Source organism: Vigna unguiculata, chromosome 3 (assembly GCF_004118075.2).
Source record: "Vigna unguiculata cultivar IT97K-499-35 chromosome 3, ASM411807v1, whole genome shotgun sequence".
NCBI lineage: Eukaryota > Viridiplantae > Streptophyta > Magnoliopsida > Fabales > Fabaceae > Vigna > Vigna unguiculata.
The window spans coordinates 47217986-47236010 of record NC_040281.1 but is presented as its reverse complement, the minus strand read 5'-3'; the positions used below and the strand labels follow the sequence as shown (position 1 = coordinate 47236010).

The 18025-nt window shown below is 30.5% G+C and overlaps 1 protein-coding gene across 3 annotated transcripts; it reads right to left on the bottom strand.

Annotated features, from left to right (window-relative positions):
- Positions 1-6360: 6360 nt before the first annotated feature.
- On the bottom strand, positions 6361-14459 carry LOC114179099 (probable pectin methylesterase CGR2). Of its 3 annotated transcripts, XR_003603428.1 has the most exons (9): positions 14251-14459; positions 14016-14144; positions 13845-13884; positions 13387-13428; positions 9220-9594; positions 9075-9130; positions 7701-7857; positions 7537-7610; positions 6711-6795 (listed from the first exon to the last, which is right to left on the bottom strand). XR_003603428.1 is itself a non-coding variant. In XM_028065316.1 (7 exons), the coding sequence occupies exons 2-7, from the start codon at positions 14127-14129 to the stop codon at positions 6643-6645; spliced, it is 780 nt and encodes a 259-aa protein (XP_027921117.1). In that variant the 5' UTR covers positions 14130-14144; positions 14251-14458; the 3' UTR covers positions 6361-6642. The 3 variants fall into 3 exon arrangements, 1 of the variants encoding a protein (XP_027921117.1); XR_003603427.1 differs by having other exon boundaries at positions 7537-7857; XM_028065316.1 differs by lacking the exons at positions 7537-7610; positions 7701-7857 and having other exon boundaries at positions 6361-6795; positions 14251-14458.
- Between the last annotated feature and the right edge of the window lie 3566 nt (positions 14460-18025).

The following is an 18025-nucleotide window of genomic DNA, read 5'->3' as shown; positions in this document are numbered from 1 at the left end:
AATTTAAAAAATTGAAGTAAACAAACATTTAAAATATATTTTAATTTAAATATTTGTTTTCCTTTATATATTTTTTAAAAAAAATTAAATTTTATCAACTATAATTCATTAATGTTTTCAAATTTAATAGATGTTTTGGTTCTCATGAAATTTTAATTGGTATTTTAGTTTGAAATGTATACATTATAATATAATTTCTTTCTAAATATTTGATATCAAATAAACAATCGTCCTCTTAATATTGAATATTTAATATTGTGATAATATTATGTTTCCTTTGCCATAATTTTTTATCATTTTATAAAAATAATTAATTAATATTGAAACAATAATAAAGCAGGTATAGGTATGTGTACGAGCATATACTCATTACCCGGTGGAGATAGAGATGAGATAAAATTTTGATAGTCGTTGTATTTGGATATGAAAATGAATACGAATTTTTCAATCAAAATGAATATAGGATAACGAAACTCGTCCCTGTCCCACCTTATTGTGATCTCTAATCACATCACACTATCACCAAAAATAAAAATTAAAATAAATAATTAAAAAATAATTAGAATGATAAATTAAAAAAAAAACTCAAAATATCATTATTCAAAATAAAACTTATATATTTACAATTAACCGATAATAACGGTAATTGATTTGACATTTCGATAATGAGTCCCACTTCCGCTAATAACCGTATATGTAATGTGTCAAACTAATCTTACTTGCTGGCCAAGTACGGTGATAATATATAGATACTTCTGTGAATTAAATAATTTTTTATTAGTATCTGTTTTCTTTTTCTCTCTCCTTATATTAGTCTTTTTTCTTTTCTTTTTTAGATATTAAATAGAGTTGAATGTGTACTAAGTTTTAGTCGGAAAATTAATAATAAATTGTACATAGATAGAGAAGAATTTTTAGAAAATGGTCCCATTACATAATGGGTGTAAGGATTTGATGGGATTGATTAATACCCAGGGTGTTCACCGTTATGGCCATGGATCCCCAACACCCCTTAATTTCACATTATAGCAGACAATGCCGATTAATAACATCATCCAAATTCATGGGCAACTCTAGAAGAAGGACCCTATTTACAGAAAATTTTTAATTATTTTATTATGATTGCTCTAACTAAAACTTTTGAGAAATTAATAGTTATGAAATTAATAATGGTTGTTTGTATTTGAGGAGTTAAAAGAATAATAAGGATAATATTTGAAAAAGGAGATTGAATAAGGCATGAGATAAACGCATGCAGAAGAGTTATGAAGGAAGAGGCGAATAAAACAAGAGAGCACGTGGTTTGTAGTAATGGAAGGTTATTAGGTCATGTGAAAGGGTTCCTCATTACAAACCTAGCTACTCCACCATGACAACTAACATGAACCTCACGTTCCTCCATTTTCCACTTTCTTCCCTTCAGACAACCCTATGCCCCATCGACCACCTTTGTCCCCTCCCTTCAATTTCATGGGTCCCCTCTTTCCCTCAATTCCATCTCTCTATACCTTACCATATATCAAAATCTTTCTCTTAATCAACTTCTCCCCGTTAGGTCTATATCACAAGCATGTTTTATCGGAGAGAACAAACATCAATCAGATTTGAGTCCAATCACATAAGATATTGACATTATTTTTAACCTAAAATTTTAAGAAAATGAATTTATAAATCTTTATCTTTATACAATATTTTACTTTCTTATCTCTAACTAATATAAAAGTTAAAATCACAGTTAAATTCCTAACACTACATATTTCATTCACACTCATTTCCATTTTCCATGTAAAAAGCTTGGTCATATCTACACTTTGCTTATCAAATCCATTGACTGACAAAATTAGCAAGGATCGAAATTCAACGTTCATGTTGGCATGCTTTCTATCTTTCTTTCTTATTTCACTTTATGGTCGTACGAGAATTCTACATTTTTCATGATGTTCGAGTCAGACTAATCCTCACCGCCTCTATCCCAAACACTTTTCTGCCTGTAGTTGTCATTGTGAACGCATATGCTCTTCAACCTTCCACTTAATTAATGATGCAAAACAGGAAGTAAAAGGTGTTTGCAAATATACACTTATGTATTTACTTTCGTAAAAAAACAAATAACCAAACCAAATTATCTTCCTATTTGCAATCCCAAAATTTAATTAAAAAAATAAGACCATATCCTATTTTTATACTTATTTCTCACACACTCTTCTTACGTGGATCATTTATTTCATCATCGGATTTCATAACAAATCATTTTAACCGTTAACAAGTTTTTATATTCGGGGGATTTGTATGCTAAAAAGAAGATATAGTATTTAATGGCTTTCAATATTGATTGAAGCATTTTAATGTCTCATTATCTTATTTATATTAGTTAATAGTTATTGTTGATAGAAAAAAATTGAAACTTATATTATTTTAATAAAAAAATATTTAAATTCAATTTTAATCGATAGACTAATCCAAAGATATACATGTTGGTTTAACTAGTAATTATTTCATAGGCAAATGAATAATAGTGAACACAGTGAGTGTTTCTTTATTTTTGTGAACTCTATTCTTGTTGCATTACCTTCCACTCAATTTTCCTCTCACTGGATCACTAGGCTTCATGTTCACGAAAATTTTTCATCTACCACGAAGACAGATTCTTTACTCATCAAATAATATTTATAGAGTTCGTACTTCAAATCCAATTCGGTAATTATAGGTTTTCCTCTTGTATTTAACTTTTTCATTTTTATTCTATTTAAAATTTTGTAAAAAGGTTGGATCATTCAAAGTACTTCACAATCAATATATTTCTTCAGCAATAAAAAAGAGAAAAAAAATCCCATATAAAATTTAGATTCACATTTAAATCTTTAAAAAAAACTTTTTTTTAAGTATCTCTCAAGAAAAACAAAATTCTAATTATAAATATCTCAATGATGACCTTTTATTTTTATACTGCCATTTGATTACAATAACGGGACACTTGCTTGAAAGTCTTCTCAAAAAAACTTTTGTTATAATAAATCCTCACATCTTTTTTTTTTTCCTATATACTTGTTTGAGTTGGTCACTAAGACGAATTATTGATTCTAAAATATTTTGTAACTCAAAATTTTAAGATAATAAATTTATGAATCTTGTTTCTTATAAAAAATTCAACTTTCTCCTGTATTATATAAAACTTAGATTTAGAAATAAATTCTCTAACACATCCGACTTCATTATACATTATATGAAAAAATTTGTTTTCACTCGCAATACTAATATTTGTGAGAATTATAGAAATCATACCATACAAATCAAACAGCCTTGGAAAAAAAGAGACAACCAATCCATCGAGATAAGAGAAATAAAAGACATGCAAAAAGTAAATACATTTTTACTAAGAAAAAAATAGTTAAACATCAATTTTATTTTCTTACAGTAATATTCACCCTATAATGATAAATATTAAATTAAGATATTTAATTAAAACATAAGTTAAATTATTTGATAAAAAAATTAATAAAAATAGCTGTAAGATGATTGTATAAAGTAGGAGCGTTTTTAAAATATAAGCCTTTTAACTGAATGAAAAAAAAAACAATATATATATATATATATATATATATATATATATATATATATATATATATATATATATATATATATATATATAACTTCTTTTAAATAGAGAATAAAGTAATGGAAATTGTGTTCGCTTTTACATAAGGGACTGTGTAAGCTATATAACACTAACTACTTTGAACTTTCTCCCAACAATAAAATGTTAAAAAACTTGTAGATGGAGTAACTATTCATATGCAAATTAAACCGTATCTCTTTCTTTTCATTAAGAGAAGTAATAATAATTTACTTTTTAAAATGTTTTTTATTGCAGTTATTACAAATATAAAATGAGTGCTTTTTATCTTTTCAAATTCTTAAAATAATTTAACTAATAAAAGATATATATAATTAAAAAAACGTGCTAAAAATCATGTTATTATTCTTCTTCTTTAAAAAAAGAAACAAGTGAATGACAATTTTTTCTCATTCTGCCAACTTTTACAGACAAATAAGAATGATATATTTTCGTCTGCCAGAAGCCAAATTATTTACCTTGTCTTTAATATCCTTAGGCAAAAGTAGCTCTACTTTATCTGATATATAATTGACCAATCACTTTGCAATGCTTTTAGGTTCATTTACATGCATGAAAGTAAACTTGGCTAATTGAAACATTTTGGTTTTGATAATTTCAAACACTCCTTTCTCATTAATCACTTCTTCATGAATCACTGTGGGAAAAGGGTTAATCAGTAGGAATAAATGCAGTTGACAAATGGCAGAATATATTAGACTGTTGCAGTTGATGGCAGAGACTTTGAATCGATCGATGATACATAATGCGCTTGCTTGATTGAGGTGACATCGATCGGTGGGGAGGAAATTGAGTACTCACTGTCTTGGTATTCACATCAAATACTTTTTGATAGTTACTGTAGTAGTGTGATTATGGAAAGTTATGTTGTGCTGTAATATGGATTAACGTAAAGGATAAACATATTATGCTTTTGTGTTGCTATAGTAGTGTGCACATAAAAAAACCATTTGTTGAAACTTGAGTTGTGTTACAAAGATGAACATAACAAGACAATATTTAAAGAGAGCACTAGTTGCATGATGTCAAGCCATAAATATATCAAAAGAACATCGCTGAAAAGGTAATAGTTTGAGGTGTTTGAAAACAGGGAAATGGTTGATGGTAGGTGCAATAATGTTGCATGTACAGTCCAAATTTGCCGCTGTTAACTTCTCGTATATCAGTTATCAAAAGTACAGAGATAGTTGAAAAAAATGGTTACACAAGTCCAATCAACGCAAATTTCCATAATCTTCTTCTCTGCTCTAGTATACTACAGCTTCGAGTCACGTCGATGGACATGTGTATAATATCGACTAGAAATGACATGCATTTTCACGAAGTGTACGACGTACCCCAATTTCCACAATCCACCATTCATAACATAACGTATGAAATTAACAGTTAACGCTCTCAAGTACTTCACTACGACAAATTATATATGCACACAAAAATCTATTCCACTAACAGTCCCCACATAAGAAACTATTTGAGGTGACCTTAAATGGTTAAGATAACTAACTAGCTTTGAATTGAAAGAGAAAAACAAAACTCACAAGGTAAAGAAGTTATTGAATTTTATCTTCAGCATAGTTTTTGTGTTAGAAAATCTTTAAATATGAAACTAAATAAAAATAAAAGAAGAAATAGAATATTTAGTGGAAATATAGAAAATAAAAAAGAGAGTAAAAAGGTGGTGAAAGAGCATGAAATGGACTTTGTCATTGCGGTCACGTGGGTCATTGGACAATAGCATGTAGTGTTGGTCTATCAAACATCAACCCAGCTTTGGGGGGACAATTATTAGCAGAAGCAGTCCGAATCAAAAAGAAAGAAGCCCCACTCAGGTCATCTTTCGATCCTCTTTTTCGATGGCGACTTTTACGCCTAATCTATAGCCCAACACTCTTCTTCTTCGGCCCACATTAAACTTCATCACCATCTTCCATAACTTTCCAATTTTGATTTCTTAACGTCTCACTTTACTTACGATTACTTCCAATGAATTAATGTGCATTGTTGGATCCATACATTCATAGACGGCGTGTATTTCCTTCACGTCAAAATTTTAATGAAATCTTCTCCTTCTTAATTCATATATTCAACAGTTTTACCAAAAAATAACCCTGAAATGAAGTTATCACCTAATCTGCTGGAGTATTTTTATTTTTTTTGCTCTGATAGACAAGATTGTTTGAGGCATCGAACTTGCTTGTGAAAAGAGAGAAAAATAACCATGCCGACATAGGGTATAAAAAACTATTCTAAAGGAAGTCCACACGAAGACACTCTATTAAGTTAAATAGAAGTATTTCGTTAACTTAGTTTACTTTAATCTAAGAGTGAATAAAGTATTTTAGAGTGTTTGATTTAAGAAGTAAACGGGATAGAGCTAAATAGAGATACAGTAATGGGATAAATACACAAAAGTCCAATGTCGGCGGCTATTAGGGTCAATCTTATCTTTAAAGTATTCCCAACAACGTACACATCCTTTTTTGCTATTGGATGAAGCCTATCTAAATTTTACAATGACTTGCATAAGGTTTGACAAGATTGCGTTTGCATTACTCTAACGAGAGGGGCATATGGGATTTTAGGTTTATAGTAAAACCGGTTGAGTCAAACCAGCCTAACCCATTGCTTAGACTTCATCCTTGCTTTATGCTGCAAGGCTTCTCATTTATCTAGTCCTTAATCTATGCTCACCTACATTTCTATTCAGGTTGATAAAAGGCATCATATGATGATACAGTGTCACTTTTCATTTCAATATTTTATAGTTTGATAAAATGTCAAACACACATCTTTAAGTCACACAAGAATATTCTTCATATGAGAATATTCATCTATTGATCTAATTTTGTGTATTCTTTTAGTATGCAGACATATATGTTCATGTCTGCTAGAACAAAATTGCCTGATTGATGACATTATACTCACATGTTTATAGGGATACAAAATTACAAAATGCGGGATACGATGAATATATATATCTATTGATCTAATTTCAAGATACCAAATTATCAACCGTATGAACTGAGGTGGAAAACTTGGCAGGTTGGCTTGAAGGACATCTTTGATGCAGCTTGCTCGAACTTCTTTGAGGCAGATTCATTTTGTTTTACGCTTGAATCAGTGAAAAATTGTTTCCACCAAGATGGAGACCGCATTTTAGCCTTCACAATGAAGCAAAATGTTTATAAATCAGGATAAGAAAATGGTCTTCAAAAACAATATTACTGCTGGTAGTAGTAAGGTGGTTCAAACTCAGTAAACATTTCAATTATTAATACCTAAAAATATGATATTGAACTTTAGGCTACAAAGACAAACCACCAATGAAGGGACATTATTATACGGGTATTCAAGCTAGCACAGTCGGAATTTGTCAGTAATTGTTTGTCCGATAGTCCATGTCATTGCAAAATTGATACCAAATTTCAAAGGTAAATCGTATTTAGCTCCTCTAAGGTTAAAAGGGTAATATAGAAAATGAACTCTAATTATAATCATACATTAGAACATCAATAGTTAATATTTTGATAAATTCCAGACATAAATTATAGTTATTAAAATCTCAAAGGAATATCCTCCATATCCTTTTAAAAGAGCTAAATTGAAAGATAAGTAATAAGAACGTTTTGAGAACCACACTAAAACTAGTCCGTGTAATAGGAGGGAAATGAACTGCAGTTATAATCACATAGAACATATAGAACACAGAAATAGTTAATATTGTAATCATATCCAGACACATAACATTATAAAGTTATTCAAATCTCTAAGGAATATCCTCCACATCATTTTAGAATAGCTAAATTGAGAAATAAGTAATAAGAACATTTAGAGAACCACGTTATAAAAGCTAGTCGGTGTATATGGACAAACCAAACCCTATGAACTCCCCACAGCCATACCTTCAATGCGGGACTCAAGACTCACTTTACAATACGATCCTAACATCCCACCATGCTCCATAGTCATCTCATCCCTTTGACAAATCCAAAGTGAACACTGCAATGTCAGTGTCACCAACTACACCACTCATTTACAATTGAAAGACAGTGAAAAACTCTAATACCAATTGATAAAAGTCTTAGGAGAACTGCACTACACCAAAATTGCTACTTCCACTGAGGGACTCAAGACCCGTAGCTTGTAATCGGATCCTAGCACCCACCGTGCTCCCTAGCCATCCCTTTGACTGGTCCAAACCTTACATTGCTAGGTGTCACCACCTACAATACTCGTTTACATCAGAGAAACATGGTGAAAACTCCGATACCAATTAATATGAACCGTAATAAAATCACACCACTAGTGCTAGTTGTTATAGTTGGAGAGTCCAAGACCTTATAAAACACACACCAACCCCAAAAAAAAGTTGTCAAAACCACAAATTAAATTGCAGGATCACAGAATCATGAGTCGGAGTGTCCTTAGCATGCTAAATTGCGCACGCGATAGTCACTGAGCAGGACTAAAGTGGGATTACGATCTTCATCCTGGATTCACGAGATTGTTGATCCCCACTGTTTGACCCAGTTTTAAAAATCCCTAGACCTTTGTTCCGCACACAAGCATGGATTCTCTTGCTCTAACTTCATCTGCAACCAGCAATCCAAAAATTTCCTTTGGTGCAGCCACCTGCAATCATCTCACCACCCTTCGCCATTGCCATCACCCAGATACAAAGTGCAAACTTCAAACACACAGCTGGTTCTGCACTCAGTTTCTTCTCTACCTTCAATCACTCTCAATTTGTACCTTCTATCACTCTCAGTCTCTACTAAATTGGGTTGATCAATTATTTGAATATTATTATGAATTAATTATGGTAATGACAATATTCTACCTAGGATCAGGAGGGAAGGTGAATGCTTGTAATTCGGAAATCATAACTTGCGTAGTAAAATTCTACATACCTAAAATGCAAAACTATACTTGTAGTTGTATATATACATTATATGCATAACAAACTTATAAAAAAAACAACTTCCAAAATCACATCAATGAACAACATTGCTTAAATCCCACATTTCTAATATGGGACTTGAACCTCGTAACTTGCAATTAGATCCTAACAATAATATTAGTAGGTAACTAGTGGTTAGACAAATAATATTTCCGTCCTTGACTGCCAAGCTCTAATGTAATATTTATCATCTTACCATCAATGTTCTTGAGATAATGGGAAAGGAAACATCTGCTTATATCAGGATAATTTCTTGTTAAAAGAACAAAGAAAAAAGAATTAGTTGAAGCATAACTTTGGTAGATAAAATCCTATTAGCGAAGATGCAACACCAAATAACATAACTAATAAAAATGGACAGGAAGACATCGGATTTTCATCAATGAAATGCAATTTAGAACATTTGAAAGAAGCAATACTAGTTCAATCAATAGAAAAGAGTAATAGAAAAGCATTAGACAGCAGGAGAGTGCGACTCACTGGGCGGCCAAATTTGGAGAATTGTGCTATTTTAGCTCTCCGCTGACTTGGGGAACCTGAAAATACAGCAAAGTACCAAAATTACTAGTTCGAAAAAAGCTGCACCCATTGTGTGAGTGGTTACATTTATTCCAAAATTAAGTACCTGTGAAAATAATAATTCCATCAGCAGATACCCTTGCTAGCTCAGGAAGAGTTTTGTTCATATATTTCGGAGATAGGTAATCGAAAGCATCTGACACTATAACATGAGAAAAAGACTTGGGCCTATATGGAAAAGGGAATTTTATATCTGCAACACGTACAATGCCTTTATGCACTAGAGTCTTGCAGTGTCTATCAGCATCCTCAATTTCATATGGCTCCAAACCCCATGCTTCAGTTTCCCCTTCACTTAACAATTTGGAGACCACTGAACAAGTCTCAGGGCCTACATGCAAAACATTTTTCATGCTGCCACCATATGCATTCTTCAAAACAGGAATTGCACTTGGAACCTCAAAAGTGCATGAAAAATAACCTGCAAGAGAAAACAATGCTGAAATTTGTTTATAACAGAAGTTTACTGAATGTCTTTCCAAGACAATGCGTGCAATTGAACAACTTCAATTTTGTGAATCAAACCACAGTTTGTCCTGTTTTTGATCATGGTTGATCAACAAATCTAATAGGTGAGGTATGAACAAAGAAAGTTTGCTCATTGTGTTACACAGCAGCACAGAGCAAATATACGAGGCAGTTTTCTTACAGATGTTATTAGTTTGTCAGCATTTGAAAGTTATAAAATAAAAGGCAACTTACTACATGGTTTAGGGTCCTGAAATTTTTCAATTTGCAAGACAATCAGGCATATTTCAAATTAAAAGGAAAATATATGTTCCAATTTTATAAGAGAGATTTATTTTGCTAAATCTAGTAAACCTCTCTTGTCATCAACCGTGCTCATGGTAATGTATCTATCCACTTAAAAACCTTCTCTTCAATTAGAAACTTTACTTGCCTTGGAGCAACACTACTTATACAACAATCCCAGTTCAAACTTTTCCAACTAATAAGGTAGAAATAGAGAGACCCCCTTAAACCATTCTCAGTCAACCCAGCTGCAGCTGAATCAGCAGTCGTAAGGGAATGCACCACAACAGATTCTGGTAGTAGCTTTCCTTGTTGTTTAAATAATTTGTTCTCTATAAGGAAGAAAAATGAACATTTTGGAAGAGGATGCTAAGAAAACAAACCAGGGGTGCGTTTTATAGCATAACCAATGTCTAATTCATATGATCAGATATTCCGAAGACTACAATTTAGACCGATTATATAAAACCCAACATAAGGTCAAGTTCCTCTCTATGTTAATGGATGCTAAATATTGATGAACAAACGAAAAATGATGAAGGTTTCTATAATCAACAAGATGATAAGCTGCTCTAGCAACAAGAGCCCTCAACTCATAGGATTTGTAACTTCATATCCTGAAACTTTTCGTGTTCCTTGGTGCATCCATGATACAATTGAGAGATAGGGATAAACTTAATATTCTGTATATTTTATTATATGAAGGAGGTGCACAATACATAGTTATATAGACCCCTAGTAGGTGCAGTCAGCATACACTACTAACAAAATCATAACAAACTGTCAGAAAAACAGATTCTAGAAGATCTGATTATTTACATGATTAAAAAATAGAAAATAATCAATAACATTGAGTTTGTGACAGACTAGAAAACCGAGCTTGTAAGAGTGGTTTTGTAAGAACATCAACAACTTGATCAGCTGCAGCCTGCAGGTATATGAGTAACAACTAAGGAAAGATTGAGCACTTATCCACTAATAAAGAAAATGTCCAGTTCCATATGTTTTGTTAAGGAGTGGAGCACCGGATTATGGCTTAAGGCAACAAAACTTTGATTGTCACAATAAATAACTAGTAGAGCACTTGATTTGTAATTCTTGAAGAAGAGATTAAAACCATAAGATTTCAGAAGCAATAATGGCAAGACTATGGTATTCAACTTGGTAGGTATCTCTACTGTAAGCATCAACAAAAGAAATATAATAATTGTATCCCAGGGATGATTGAATGTGAGATGGTCCCCAAAGATTACAAAAAATGAGTTGAAGAGGATGACTATAAGTTGTTAAAGAAGGGTGAGTTAAGTTGACGAGATTTTCCCATTCAGCATGCCACACAAAAGTAAACAGGTGTTTTTTTACTGGAGATATATTACAGTGTTTAAAAACATTGTGTAAAATAATAGAGGAAAGATGTCCTGATAACTGGTGCCATAGAGGATTTAAAGTAATGTTGTCAGACGATGGAGACTAGCGAGTGCTGGAATTATCAGTGGATGAGTGTTGGGACAAATGACAGTGAGGAGATCTGGGTGAAGAATGCAGCGCAAGAGATCAACCTATGACTTGACAAAACAAATAGAGGAGTGAAATTCAAAATAGACATGGTTATCATGTGTAAACTTGCTCACACTAACAAGATTTTTATTTATGGAGGCAACGTGCAAAAGATTTTTCAGATAGAAAGTGACATGTGGTTTAGTATGTGAGGGAAAAGTGAACCAAATAACTACAAGCAAACCTTGTCCATTCCCTAGAAACACATTGGCATCTCCTTGAGTAGGAATAGCTTCCTCAAGATTGTTAGGATCAAAAGTAATATGATGTGAAGCTCTTGAATCTATGAACCAATTATGAGATTGTTGGGCAGGAGCATACGTGTTTGCATAAGTGTGAGGTTAAGTGTTGGAAGTTGTTGTCATGTAAAATTGTGGTTGGCCAGGAGGATCGGAAGGTCACGTCCGAAACGATGACTGAGAAAACACATTCGGATTGTAATATGAAGCAAAGTTGGGCCTCAAATGAGGGTCATACGATTGACCAATATAGTTCAGATCAAAATGATGATAGTAGTATGATGCAGTATGGCCATACTTGTTGCAAACTTGACACTAAATAGAACCACGTCTAGACACTAAATAGAACCACGTCTAGTACTATCACCTCTACATCTGCAATTGCCTTGGCCACCATGAACATCACCCACCTCTGTGAAAAGGTTAGGAGAGTAGGTCTGATATGAATCGAATTATGTCTGAGCCAACTGGACAGTAGGAGCAGAAGTAGTTTGTGAATTTGCCTCAGTTAAATTGAGAGAGAAGTTGTCACCAGATTGTTTAAACTTCTCAATATTAGCTTCTTGAGCAACAAGCAATGATTCAATTTCATCAAAAGAACAAATAAGGTTTGCTATTGATTAATAAGATGAACGATTCATATTCAACTAGAAGGCCTTTAATAAGAATGTCAAGCTACTCATTTTCGGAGATAGAGTCACCAATGGAGTTGAGAGAATGAACAATCCTTTTGAGATGGAGTAAGAACTCAGTGATCAGACGATCACCTTTCTGCATACTGCGTGCGCAACTGTCGCGCCTTAGCTTTAGTTTGTGAATGGAAATCTGAATGAAACTTGTCCCTTAGTTGGAAGGAGTGCTTGCATCCAAAAACACGAGCAAGGAATGAAGCAAAGAGGGACAATTGCAACCACGAGAGGAGAAGTTGATCTTGCGTTTCCTAAATAGTGTACTTGGGATTCTCTTTTCCTAGATCACAAGCAGAGAGGGAGAGATACTACGACAAAATAAGGGGATTTAACAACAAAACATTGAAGGCGGTGTGCCTTGATAGCTGGTTCAGTCTGTTGCTTCCAAATAAAAAAAACTTGTTTCAGAAAGCTTCTCCAATACAAAATATGAGAAGAGGACTAGGGAGGGTGCAGTGGACGGGCCAGGAATGTCAGCCATAGAAACAAAAAAAAAAATTAAGCTTTGGATACCATGATAGAACTGAGAGAGAGGGATAAACTTAAAATTCTGTATATTTCATTGTATGAAGTAGGTGCAAAATACATAGTTATATAGACCCCTATTAGGTGCAGCCAACATGAACTACTAACAGAATCAAAACAGACTGTCAGAAAAATAGATTCTAAAAGATTTGATTATTTACACAATAAAAAATAGAAAAAAGGGGCACCGTATTATCATAAGGATAATCATACTTGTTAAAATATGGCTAACCACCGTATTATTTGCAATTGGATATAATGATTCCTCAATGCATGGAACTAGCTCCAATTTTTATCAGCATTGCTACTGGCTTACCTTTCCGTAGCAAAGAAATGCTACTGCTTTTTACCAAGTCTTATGGCTTCTAAAAACAAAAACAGCAATAAGAAACTAATAATTTGATACAAAGCAATCCCAATAACATTCTGAAGGCTTATTGGCATACTTACCTTCTATCCTGCTAACCACATTCTTTCTTCCTCGTAATAGACCTGTCAACTTGAAAATGTAAGATCAACCAGTGCATAAAAACAAGTACAGTAAGTTACTTACATTCAAGCTAGTTTAGTATATCCATAAAAATGGTGTCTAAAATGCATTTAATTAGAATACACTAATAGTATAAAGGCCATTTTTATCCTGTCATCCAAGCACGAATTGGCATATTGACGTTTGTGCTACTAAAGCCAAAAGTAGAAATATTTCTAACTAATCGAGAGTGTAAAATCTTAAAGATGATGATGTATCAAATGAAACTAAAAATTAATCGGGGATTATTTTCTCCGTGATTTCACATGAGAACCCCCATCAATTGATTTGTCACCCCTGCGACTACGAACATAGAAACTAGCCATTAAAGAGAAAGAAACAGTGACATTAACAAGAACAGCTCATAGAAGCTTGTTACCTGACCCACCAAAAGCATAAATTATGAGAAGGATAGTTCCCTGAGATTTTCAATAAAAAAATAAAATTATTAACCTCATAAATTTATTACCAAAACCGGATGAGCCCAATTCCCATGGGTGGATCCTAATCATCAAACAGCAGCCAAATTGAGAAAAGGATGATAAATTACCAAGAGGACAAGAGATATGGACAGTGGGGAAGTTTTGGATTTGGAATTGAAGACTCCAGATAAGGAAAAAAACCCATCACCACGTTTGGTGGAACTTGGTTGTCTCTTTGACATTACTTCTTATTGTGCCTGCAAAACAAAGATCAGCATTGTTGGGAAAGGAATGAAATTGAAGAAACAAGTGAGCAGTGATGAAAATGGAAATGAAATTTAATGAGAAGGGAGAGTGAAGCACCTTCTTTTATTAGATGGCATTCATAACTTCATTCAACAATGAAGGAAGTTTAGAGATCTGAATCTGAATATATGAGAAAATAAGAGATGAGAAGCATAGCAATTGTAATTGCATTTGCATTTGCATAACGTTACAGCACCAACTTCAACAGATCTGGCGCAAACCGCACTACTCTCATTTTCATTCTATTCTTCTATGCGGAACTACAATAAAAAAAAGTTTTATATTTAAAGCAAGAACCACTCAAGCTTAGTATCAATTCTTATACAAATAAATATTTTAATTTTAATTCATATTCAAACTTTACCTCATTTTCAAATAAATAATTTAAAATTTTATTCTATTTTGATTGATCCTTAGAATTTATTAATTTTTATAAATAAACATCTAAATTTTAAATTACTTGAATTATTTCTTGAATTAATCAATCGTTTATTTACTACTTTTTCTAAGATGTTCGACTTAAATAATTTAAATTAAATGTTCATGAATTATTAATTTTTTTCTTTTTTCTTAAAACTTTTTTGTATATAAATTAAATGAGAATTTATAAATAAAGGAAATAATAAAATCATTTAAAAAGCTCAGTTTAATATTACAACAATCTTTTATAGATTAAATCTGAAATTGCTTATGTAAAATTTTGTAGTTCTGTAAAACTCTAGTACCTGATTATCATGGAGGAACAATGTTTATTACGAAGAATAATAATGACTTGAAGATAAATACATTAGTTATTGGGGATGTAATGCTATTTCTTAAAATTATAATATTTGATAGTAATTACTATGTTAAATTAGTCTTTTGGTCTCTCTATTTGTCATGAAATTTCAGTTTGGTCCTCAAATTTTTTGTTGTCTCAATTTGGTCCTCATTTCTTAAAAATGACTCAATTTGGTCCTCACTGTTAACATTGACCAAATGGTGTTAAAGTTAACGTCACGTGTTAATTTCTAGTTTTTTTTGTTTTTTTAATATTTTTTTAATATTTTTTATTTTTTTTATTTTTATTTTTGACACGTGTCACTTCACATTTGTGCCACGTGTCAAAGTGACACAATTTGGTCTTTATATTTGTTTTTAGTTTCAATTTAGTCCCAATTTTTGTAAAAATGAAGCACTATTATCCTTCCTTAAATTGACACTAAATTTACTTTTTTATAAATTTTATGGTGATATTCTTACTAAAATTAATGTTTTTATTAAATATTTCTGTAAATATTTCAAATTAACTTTAAATTTTATACAAAACATTAGACTTTGATTTTGTTTTGAACTTGAAATTTAGTTCCTAAACTTATGTGTGACAAGTTATTTGATTTTTAATTTTTACTAAGTTTGTATAATATGATACACTTGATGCCTTTATATATGATGACAAAATTGTTAACTTTTTAAATTAAGTTTGGGGTTTAATTTTGTTTAATAATAAAACTAAAAAAAATTATTTAAAAATATTTCTACAAATATTTAATAAAAACGTCAATTTTATTAAGAATATCATCATAAGTTGTATACAAGGATTAAATTGAGTCTCAATCAAAGCAGGACAATATTGCTTCATTTTTACAAAAATTGTGACTAAATTGAAACTAAAAACAAATATAGGGACCAAATTGAGTCACTTTGACATGTGGCACAAATGTGAAGTGATACGTGTCAAAAATAAAAAAATTTTAAAAAAATCAAAAATATATTAAAAAAATTCAAAAAAACCAGAAATTAACACGTGGCGTTTACTTAACACGTCTGGTCAAAGTTAATGGTGAGAATCAAATTGAGTCATTTTTAGGAAAATGAAGACCAAATTGAGACAACGAAAAACTTGAGGATCAAACTGAAATTTCATGACAAATAGAGGGACTAAAAGAGTAATTTAATCATCTGACTAATATGATTTTATATGAGAATGATATAAGTATTGAGTTAAGGAGTTATGTGAATAAGATATTTAGACCTTATTAATAGTTTGAGTCATATATATGAAAGTATCAAGTGGTGAAAAGTTGGAGATTCATGTTACTTATTTGGAGTTATATGCAGGAATTACCATATTGGATACCGTATAGATTGAATTGGAGCCAAAGAAAATTTCAGATGAATAATTCAAAGATTACATATGTCATATAAATTAAATTGGGACAAAAAGAATCAATAAATTTTTATATGAATAATTCAAGGTCTGACTATTATTATGTATAATATATGTAAGGTGTTAGTCTTATATATTTCAACTTAATACTATTTCTCGTGATTTATTCATGCCATCGGTGAGATAAAGAATATAATTGATTTATTTATTTATTTATGATTTTATGTAAAATTTTATGTAATTGTATTTAATTCATTATAATTGACAAAATTAATTTATTTTGCAAAAATGCAGATTATGTAGTTAAATAAAATAAAATAAATATACAACTTAAAATACTAATATTCAAATGAATAGGTTTAACTATGCTTCAATTTAAGAGTTACATACAACGTGACAAAATTGATGCGAGTTTAATTATATTCGTTTAATTTAGGAGAAATAACAAGACAAAGACAAAGTTGATGCGAGTTTTGTTTTTATTTTTAAGGTTAAAATATTTTATTGTTTCATCTATTTATACCAAAATTTCAAATAAGTCCTCAAATTTATTTTAATTTCTAGTAGGTTTATATTTTTAAAAATATTAATGGAGGATGTGTTATATGTTAGCTCCTCATTTTTTTGAATTTTTTATTTTTTTTAAAATTATTTATGTCATGTGGCATGCTATTATGGTGACACGTATAAAGTCATTGTCTGAATCTCAATTCATTTCATGTATTTGTTATTTTGATTCTATTTCAGTTCCTTTTTTTTTTTTAATTTTAAATTTCATTCCCTCCCAATTGAGACCAAATTTAACTTTTATATAAATATTATAATGATATTTTTATTACATATTTTTAACAATATTAAGTTTATTTAAATTTATATTTTACATTAAATTCTATTTTTTAATTTTAAAATTTTAAATATATTTATTTTAACTTGTTACAAAATTGTTTTAAAATTTTATATTTAAATTTATAAAATTTTTATTTTTAAACCAACTCTAACATATGTATATAAATTATTTAAAATAATTTTGTGACAAGTTAAAATAAATATATTTAAAATTTTAAAACAAAATATAAGTAAAGTTTAATTTAAAATTTAAATTTAAATAAACTTAATATTGTTAAAATATTTAATAAAAATATAAATTTTAATTAAAATATCATTATAATATTTATATAAAAGTTAGATTTGGTCTCAATTTAGAGGGGATGAAATTAGAAAAATTTTAAAAACTTATGGACTGAAATGGTATCAAAATAACAAATATATAAAAAAATTGAGATTTAGACAATTACTTGACACATATCACCATATTGACTTGACACGTGGTACAATACTGAAAAAAAATGTGGCATAAATAATTTTCAAAAAAAAATTATTTTTTTAAAAATTTTGAAAAATAAAATAAAAATCAATTAAAATGAGGAATTGACACGTGATATATCCTTAACACCGTTAACACCATATTAATTGAATGAACCTAATTATTACACATTTTCAAAAATATGGACTTAATTGAGACTTAAAAAAAATTTAGGGACCTATTTGAGATTTTAGTACAAAAACATATACCAATGGAGTATTTTAACCTATTTTTAAAGCAAAAATTCATATTTATATTGTCCTTATTTTTATTAGATATGAATTTGTTTTTTTTTTATCTATTTTGGCCAACGACTTCAT